Here is a 9,972-nt window from a genome sequence, read left to right on the forward strand (position 1 = left end):
TTTTTTGGTAGTTTTAGTAGAACATAATTTTTTGGGGGGAATGAACCTCAGATCAAAAGTTATAGAAAAATAAAGATCGTGAGGATTTGCAACTTACAATTCAATAAGGAACCATATTTTGCACAGCCATTACTAGAAACACAGGTATACACACCTGCACAGTAATGATAAGTTTGGCCTTATCCTACTTATCCTGTATCTGTTAAACAAGATGTAAGTTGCATTTACACTCAGAACTTTAAAAAAAAAAAGATAAATATATATCAAAAGCAATGCAGTAAAATTGGTAAGATCTCAGGGAAAAATAGAAAATATGTCAACCTAATAATTCATTATCATAAAATAAAAAAAGAAATTAGACATTGAATATTATTTCTAAAACAGCAAAAAACGCAGGAGCAAAGTGACTACCTTTTTTTAACAAGTCTCAAAACAAAGGTCTTTTTATAGGTCTCCCTTCATGTACTACTTTACCCCTTTATAATGTCAAAAATTCTGTAGAGATGATGAAAAAACAGCAAGGTTTTAATATGTATGTATATATATATATATAAATAAAACAAAACATGAAGATTAGTATACTCGGCTAGCGCTTTTGCCCATCTTTGGGCTCTTCAGTCGATTTAAATTTATTTGTGACTATATATTTATACATATAAAAAGAAAAATTCTTAACAACAAGTCTTTAGTACTTTTATCTCTTCTAGGAGATTCTTCAGTCTCCTAGAAGAGATTTAAGTACTAAAGATCGTTGTTATTTTTTTTTTCTCCTTATATAATATTTATATATATATATATATATATATAGCTATTACAAGTTAATATCAAGAAGATCTGTAATAGAAATTATTGATTTTAAGCCTCTTCACTGTTAATCACAATAAGTACAAATCATACAGGGATCAATCAGTTTGCGGGGAATGACCAGGTAACCTTTTGGTGATTTTGGGGGGGGAAAAATCCCGTTAATGTAATATCTGGAGCTTCACCTTCAGAAACGTAAGTTTTTAATACAACTAGATCACAAATACATGAAACCAATCCTTCCTAACTGTATAGGGTTGTAATTCAAAATTTTAGTACTTTGTTTGATCTTACAAATGTTTTAAATGTATTGTCTAAGAACTTTCTTAAAAACAAAACAAAAAAGTTCAGAGTATGGGAAACCTTGAAAGAAAACCAGTAAATTTTCCAGGTCCGACCGAAATGTTATGACTTGTGGACGCTTTTTCTTCAGGAATTTTTTTACAAAAGTTGGCCTATAATGATCCCATGTATGTTACTTTGATCTACTTTGGAAATATCACCCAAAACTGTATGAACAATAAATTCAAATAATATTCATATAAAATATTTTTTAAATACAACAGATTATGAATTTTTTTCTTCAAATTTTGATTGAATCCTTATAGTTATGTCTGAGGTTCCAAATAAAAATAATATGAATTACAAGTCATATATGTATTACTTTTGATTTTTATAGTAGATATTTGTATTTAAACAACAATTTGTTTGAAAATAAAAAAATCACAAAATCGCAAAAAAAACCTGAAAGCTATCTAGTGTTTTGCTGCATTCTTTCAAAGCCACGAGTCTGACCCATTGTCTCAAATCACCTGTATCATTACCAATTTCAGAACACCATCTAATTTTTCACAATTTTTCTGACTTCATCCATGTCGCAAGTAACATTGTCCTCCTTGATAAACCAATGGTGCCACTTTTTGGCACGGTCAATTTTCACCTTGTTTCCGAGAGCCCAGTTATTGTTGATAATGTCTGGGTCCAGCTGTTTCTGTTTAGATTCCGGATAAGAATACCATTTCCCGTCAGGATAGACTTGCAGAGTCAACATTTTGTACTGTATCCCTTTGTATCTTGACATGATCAAAGCAGACAGGAACTGTTGATCATTGTCACCTTCTGAAATTACTTGGTTGGGTGGCAGTTTTTTCAAACGGGTATCAAGATTATAGAGTTTATCAACAAGTGCTCGCCAAGTCACCTTCATTGCAGTTGTTGGACGCATGAACAGAAACCCACCTGCTATAATACCTGGTCTTTCGGATACTGGAGTCACTAGAATATCATATTGTTTGGCTGTCTTTTTCAACACTGGCAATGGATTGCGAATCCAAAGGCAATCTACTTCAAATAGGAAAATCTCGAGGTTGGCATTCAGCATGGCTAAAAGAGCCTCAGTCCTTCTGACCATCAGTCTTACATAGCCTGCGTGGCTGTATACCTGGTCTCCACTCAGAGAGAGGCCCGACAGAGTCACAGCACTCACTTCTGGCCAGTCCTTGTGAAGCTTGTCTCTGGACACAGTGTCAGTCGTAATGAACAACACTTGTTTGTGAATGTCCATGTATTTTGTGTTACACAGCCAACTATAGGTGAAGCTCATGTAGGCATCATTTATAAGTGTGACCAGAACTGTATCATTGGTTGTGGAGTGGATTCTTTTCCCCATTTCTACCACAGACAAAATACCACTATCTTGGTTAATCACAGTTTCAGGGTTAGATTCTATGATAATGTTGGTGTTTCCATGCAATGAATCACGCTTCATCTCATTATCATTTGATGTAACAGACCTATCTGCTTTGAAGTAGATCAGAAGTGGACACACTACTGCTATAGTAAAGACTAGAGGAACCAAAACAAATTTTTTCATCATCCTCATCTTTCAGCTTAAAATCTCCTTTCTAAAATGAAGCTGTAATTATACTTTATGTTGTGGCAAAAAACCTAAACAGGTATGCATTCTTTTGAAAGTTCATATTTGATCAGGAGTTGTGTCACTTCCCTCGTGATTATCCTGTTAGCCTGAAAAAGCAATGAAAAATATTAAAGTTATAAAGTAACTGGAACGTGATTATTGTTATTGACATATCCGAAATGACATAATGTAGCTTTAAAGATAAATTCTCAAGAAACAATATTATATAATAACTGTAACAGGAAAGAGAGCAGTCTGCTTCCACCAGGGATTTAACCCGGGATCCCTAGGTTTCTAGTCAGATACTCTACCACTGAGCTCAAGGGAAATTCCCTCTAACTCGAAGCAGGAGGGCAACCATAATCCTTATGTACAATTAAAATTTTAAATGTGTTGCCCTCGAAAACCAAAACCCAGGTTTTAGCTCCCTGTCACTACAGGGAGGGCCACAGATACCATTTAAAGTAACAGGAAAGAGAGGAGTGTGCTTCCACTGGGAATTGAACCTGTGATCCCTAGGTTCCTAGTTGGATGCTCTACCACTGAGTTAAAGGGAAATCCCCTCTAGCTTGACGCTAGAAGACGACCGTAATCCTATGTACAATTAAAATCAGCCACATCACTTCAACATATTCTGGGAGATACAACTGATAAGTAAAATGAATTATTATGTGAAAGGAATCATACAACCTTAACATAAATTTAAACGTTGACTAACAACAATTTCTCCAAGGGCTATATCTGTAACACAGCTCACCACATTCATACATGATCTCGCATCAAACAACAACATCAACAAACAGACAGACATCATCATTATGGACTTTGCCAAAGCTTTCGACAAAGTCCCACACAAACGACTATAATACAAACTCAAATATTACGGGATAACAGGGAACACACACGCATAGATTACAGACTTTCTCTCATTCTGCACCCAAACAGTAGTACTCGAGGGCAAACAATCAGACAAAATACAAGTAACCTCTGGGGTCCCTCAAGGAACCTGTTTGGGCCCCATCCTCTTCCTCATCTACATCAATGACTTCCTTAAATACATGAAATATAGTACACTCAGACTGTTTTCAGACGACAGCATCATATACAAGACGATAAACAACAAAGAAGACACACTAAAACTACAACATGACCTTAAGCTTGACGCAGCAGGACAATGGGAGACGGATCTGCTGGCTACTGAATTTTCACCCTGACAAATGCAACATACTCAACATTGCACCAAAACGCAACAAAATACACCATGACTACAAACTCCACAACCACACATTACACCAAGTAGAATCCAGCAAATACTTAGGCTTAACATTACAAAATAACCTACGATGGGACAAACATATTAACAACATCACAGCCAATGCCAATAGGTCCCTAGGTTTTCTAAAACGCAACTTAAAAATAAACTCACCACATATAAAAGAACATGCATACAAAGCACTAGACAGGCCAAAACTTGAATACTGCTCTTCCATTTGGGATCCACACAACACAAAACCAAATTAAACAAATAGAAAAAACATAATGAAGAGCAGCATGCTACGTACACAACAGATAGCACAACACCAGCTCCGTAACATACATGATCCACAAACTACAATGGCCAACAGTCTACAAACACGGCGCTGTCACACAAGAATTATGCTTTTTCACAAAATTTTACACCAAACAGTAGCCAAAAACCCAACTCACATCCGTAGACCCTCGAACCAGACATGCACACCCTCACGCATACAAACACATATCTGCTACAAAGGACACCTACAAATATTCATTCTTCTCACACAATAACACAATGAAATCTCCTTCCCATACTGGCCATAGCAGCAGTACAATGCACAACACTAGAGGACTTCACGGCACACTTACCCTATGCAGCCCTTGAAGCCCTCATCACACGCTAAAAACATATGTCAGCTTTTATCTTTTATCTATACCTTCAACCTTGCACAAAAAATCACAAAAAAACACCCAACTAATCACTGTAATTTGTAAATAAACCCCTTTTTCACGCCTCTGCAATAGGACCCCGAGGGCATAAACATCAACATTGATGGAGCCCCCGTAAAATAAAGAAGAAGATCTCAATCATAAGGGGTAGGTATACTCTAGAGTTCTACCTCCAAAATAGAAAGTAATTGTTACAGGTTTTGGAGATAACCAGGAAGTAGGATTTAGGACTTACGTCATGTATCATACTCCAGGGGTCTGTTCGTTTATGCAGAACAACCGGTTTGTCTGTTTTTCAATGTAACATGTTCGGGTATAAATCCTAGCGGGCCTGCAAATGTTGATGCAGGCCTTGCAAGGTTTTGTCAAAGCTCGTCTGAAAGCAGCATCAGATTCAGATTACCACCTAAGGTCCGACTGTAATGCATTTAAACGAACAACTCTGGTCTAACAGTTCTGATCGCGATAAACGAAAGCGACACGTGTCAGATATGTTACAAGAATTGTTTAAAATCATCAATCACCGTTACTACGCGGTGATTAAGATAGAAAATTGCACTATGGTAGCTACCTGCTGGCGTGACTCCTAAGTCAGACATATTTTTCTGGGCTTCCTCTACTCGGAGTACATCGGCGTTTATCATTTCCGCATTTAGTTATCGTTGCGTCAGCAAAACATTAAGAGCAAAAACACATTTCCGTACACGGTCACACTCATAAGTGTCCAGCGAGAAATGAGTGGCCAGTAGATATTTTGCGCGTCTAGCAATTCTTTAAGTGATTTTTCATATATTTTTTTCCACGACGGATTTTATATTATTTACAGCATTTGTCATTTTTGTGGAAGGGGATGGGTGCGACTAATCACCGAAACGGAACCGAAACGGAGTCGAAATGTAAAATGTAAGCTATTTATAGGGAATCAATACAGTTTAGATTGTGTGTGACAAAAACGGACCCCGATCGGAACCGAAACGAAAGTGTAAATGTTTTGGGGGGTTTTTTGTAAAGAGGTATGGCGGAAAACTGCCCGTATTTCCTTAAGTCGGCATTTATAAAAACGGCGAAAAAAATTAAGGAATTAAACATTTCGTGTAGCCAAAATGCATATGCATACAAAAGATACAAAACCAATTGAACATGAATTTTTAAACTGCTGAGAAATTAGGTATTTCTAATATGATACTGCAAATATAGCCATATACACTATATCTATGAAAGTGATGGGGTTTCCCGGACTTAAAAAAATACGTTCAACACTTTTCCATCCGAGGACCAACTTTTGAATAAACTTTTTGTGACCGTGATGTAAAATGCAAAAACATATCGTATTACGAAAAAGTGGTCCTCCTTTGGGAAAGTGCTCAATATAATGAAAAACAGTGGTGATCAAGTTTCTCTAAACTGCGACCGCTGTTTCTCGGGTTAAATTAGTTTGTAATTGCCAATATCTGTATGTTCTATGTAGCCGAAGGTGTAACGCAGTTTACTTGTGACTAGAAAATAAAGGGTGCAGGTTCGAATCCTCCTTCAGTTATTTTTGTTTTAAATATTTAGGCATGTGATAATTTTCCTTAATAAGGCAATGTTTTTTTGTTGTTGTTTTAAATCGATGGAAGATTTTGTTTACATTTTAATAACATACCTATTGATTTATCAGTTTTGTTATTAATAATTTCTTTACTATTTAGTGCGACATACTTCTATCGAAGCATGTCAACAAATCCCTGTACACGTGTAAAGTACAGCTACGCTTTGTAGGTAAGACACTATTTTTGATGAAGTTTATGAATTGTTTTACCCTCCAACTGGCAATAGTAATTATATCAAGTGCTTAAACACCAACAAATAATGCCGAAATACCAAATATGTGGTCTGTTTACAATAATCTATTCTTAGACACGGGATTCCGATATTGCTACCTGTATAAAAATACCTGAGGACGCGTCATAACAATGCACGGTTGGATGCGCGCACTAGCGTAACATATAGCTTTGGGGAAATAGGCATAGCAACCCGCCATATCTCTTTGAGCTGTGTTTCTTTATTTCTCGTGGAATTACTTCTTTGCCCCATATATATACACAACATATAAATAATTCCAACAGTGTGGACAGGTTTAGGTTGCCAAATTTTCGGAGCGATCCGCTCCTTTATCAAGACACAGTGAAACAGAACAGTTACATGTACATATACATCATATTACAAGAAGATAGAACTGATATACTATAATTGAAAATATAGCTATTGTATAAAACCAATAGTCCCCTCGGCTATAATATATATATATATATATATATATATATATACATACAATAATGTCATGTAAATACAGGTGCACGACTTGATGTTCATACAGAAGAAAGACAATTATATCATAATGCAGTGATGAGACATCACATGTCTTGATACGTTACGTTATTTTCTCTCTTTTTATTTCTTGTTTTTCTCCATTGGATTTCCCGACTCATTTTGATTTTATTTTCAATTTATTTAATGCTAATTGTGTTAGAAATATTGATATTTGCCTATTTAAATGAGCTATCCATTCTTATCTCAGCATAAAAAATACTTGTGACGCTATAGACACAATGTTAAATTTTGTGTAAATGGTATTACGTTTTATCAGGGACATTATATAGTATTACACTATACGTCCCTGGTTTTATAAATGGATAATTGTATCAACAGTTCAACATAATTGTGTGCCGAATTTTCGGAAATGGATGAGTCTTCTTTTCTCTCTTCTTTTTTAAAATTTTGCCAAGAAAATGTGAATTTATGGCACATATGAAGCTGTAGAACAAATCATTATATCATACTGTAAAAGTAACCGAATTGTAAAATGAAATACTTTGAAGGCATGACACTGCATGTTGATAAGAATGTTCATGTATTTTTATCTCGAAAATGTAATTAAGGTTAACCCTACAACTAACTTTTGAAATGAAAAGAATTAACAATTTATATAGAAAGCTCTGAGTTTTTCTTCTTAAAATAGAGAAGGGTTCGGTATGCTTTTATTTTACCATATTATTTAGTGTTATTCGTTTCAATACTTTTCAAATCAAAAGAAATTCAGTTACGCATTTTGAACAAGAGGCCAAATGGCCCTGCGTCGCTCACCTGGTATTAATGTCAAACTTGTAATCTTAAAAGTGGACTAAAATACAGCTACAGGCAGAATATCAGTGTTTGATTCATAAGTACTTATTAAAAGATTTAAACATATGACGCCTGTGACCTTGAATGTCGAACAAGGACATTAGGTTGAAAGTGGGTCAAGGTCATTCATTTGAACAAACTTGGTAGTCCTTCATCCCAGCATGCTACAGGCCCAATATCAGTACCCTGGGCCTTTTGGTTATTGAGAAGAAGTCGTTTGAAGATTTTAAGATCTTTGATCCCTGTGACCTTGAAAGTTGGTCAAGGTCATTCATTTGACCAAACTTGATAGTCCTTCGTCCCAGCATGCTACAGGCCAAATATCAGTACCATGGGCCTTTTGGTTATTGAGAAGAATTCGTTTGAAGAATTTAAAACATTTGATCCATGTGACCTTGAAAGTTGGTCAAGGTCATTCATTTAACCAAACTTGATAGTCCTTCATCCCAGCATGCCACAGGCCCAATATCAGTACCCTGGAGTACCCTGGGCCTTTTGGTTATTAAGAAGAAGTTGTTTGAAGATTTTAAGACATTTGACCCCTGTGACTTTGAACATTGATCAAGGTCATTCATTTTAACAAACTTGGTAGCCCTTCATCCCAGCATACTACAGGCCCAATATAAGTACCCTGTGCCTTTTGGTTAATTGTGAAGAAGTCGTTTGAAGATATTAAGACATCTGACCCCAGTGACCTTAAAATTGGGTCAATGTCTTTCATTTGAACAAACTTGGTAGCCCATCATCCCAGCATGCTACAGGCCTAATATCAGTACCCTGGGCCTTTTGGTTCTTGAGAAGAAGTTGTTTGAAGATTTTAACATGTTTGACCCCTGTGACCTTGAAAGTGGGTTAACAAACTTGGTAGCCCTTGATTCCAGCATGCTAATAGCCAAATATCATCATCCTAGGCCTTTTGGTAACTGAAAAGAAGTTGTTTAAAGTAAAACGTTGACGCCGGACAGAGGGACGACGGACGCCGCACCATGGCATAAGCTCACTTGCCCTTCGGGCAGGTGAGCTGATATTATATGAAACATATTCTTTGATATACCAATATCATTTTAACATTTATGTTGAGTATAATTTTCATAATATTGAACGCTTTCAAAGCAGTAATCTATTTGCTACCGTTTAAAATGACAATACAATTACACTTTAGGTGATGTTATGTAAACAAAAAAGTTTTATTTATTTAAATTGCTATCGAATGGGTCATTTGTTAGCTTTATTTTCTCAGATGCAATTTTCAAATCAATTTTTGGTTAAGTGACTAGCGAATCAAATCACGTGCTCTGGTGGTCTACATGAAACTCAGATGGGCGTTGTTATCAGTACTCCTGACCGACGTATAAATTGTGGTGTAACTTAGTTTGCAAGAACTTGTAATTAGTAGACGAAAGAAGACATCATGACAACAGAAGTTATATTCGGAAGCAGTTACATCGAGCGGCTTAGAAGATTCTGCAATGACAACATTGAAACTCCGTGTACCACCGTATTCTGCGGCCGATGAGTCTACGCACGGACCGAATGCACCAACCTACTTTGAAAAAGGCATTGGCAGCAGCACCAGATATAGTATTCATTACCATTGGAGGAAATGACATAGAAGCAGAGTCAAAACCAAGGGACATTTTCAACGGGATTGTTTCGTTAGTCGAAACTCTGCGCGGCTCGGGAGCTACAAGATTGCAGAAATCCTTCCTAGGGTCAAGCACCACCGTTTTCGACAGGCAGAGAAACAAAATCTTCGACAGGCATAGAAACAAAATCAGCGCAATCCTACGTAAGGAATACGATAATGACTGCGTAAGATTCCCGGATATTATCTTGTACACCTTGACACAGTATGCGTCCAGGATCCGCCGATGTCTCCACAGCAGCTGAGTCCCCATTGTAACAAAGCGGCCCTTTTCAGGGCCAGCCACTTCCCTCAAAAAGTCCAATAACGCTCGAAAAACGCCAAAAATCTTGTATCAGAAAAAAATATGATATGATAAGATGTATAAATAAGCATTATTTTTACTCGCATGTAACATATCATAAATATCAGGATATTCAAAGAAAAAAAAATAACAAAATGGGGGGTGGGGCGGTTCGGATGTAACAAAATGGGG

At 36.5% G+C, this 9,972-nt stretch overlaps 1 protein-coding gene across 2 annotated transcripts; it reads right to left on the reverse strand.

Annotated features, from left to right (window-relative positions):
- Positions 1-789: 789 nt before the first annotated feature.
- On the reverse strand, positions 790-5,343 carry LOC110463819. 2 transcript variants are annotated; one of them, XM_021518697.1, is made up of 2 exons: positions 5,259-5,343; positions 790-2,829 (listed from the first exon to the last, which is right to left on the reverse strand). In XM_021518697.1, exon 2 carries the CDS (start codon positions 2,684-2,686, stop codon positions 1,646-1,648), a length of 1,041 nt encoding a protein of 346 aa, XP_021374372.1. In that variant the 5' UTR covers positions 2,687-2,829; positions 5,259-5,343; the 3' UTR covers positions 790-1,645. The 2 variants fall into 2 exon arrangements, with proteins under 2 accessions (XP_021374372.1, XP_021374373.1); XM_021518698.1 differs by having other exon boundaries at positions 4,923-5,310.
- Positions 5,344-9,972: the final 4,629 nt, after the last annotated feature.

This window comes from Mizuhopecten yessoensis, unplaced genomic scaffold (assembly GCF_002113885.1).
Source record: "Mizuhopecten yessoensis strain PY_sf001 unplaced genomic scaffold, ASM211388v2 scaffold10933, whole genome shotgun sequence".
NCBI classification, from domain to species: Eukaryota; Metazoa; Mollusca; class Bivalvia; order Pectinida; family Pectinidae; genus Mizuhopecten; species Mizuhopecten yessoensis.

Bases quoted from the DNA above. Each gene is read 5' to 3' on its own strand.
- LOC110463819 (XM_021518697.1), bottom strand. From the start codon at position 2,686: ATGAGGATGATGAAAAAATTTGTTTTGGTTCCTCTAGTCTTTACTATA.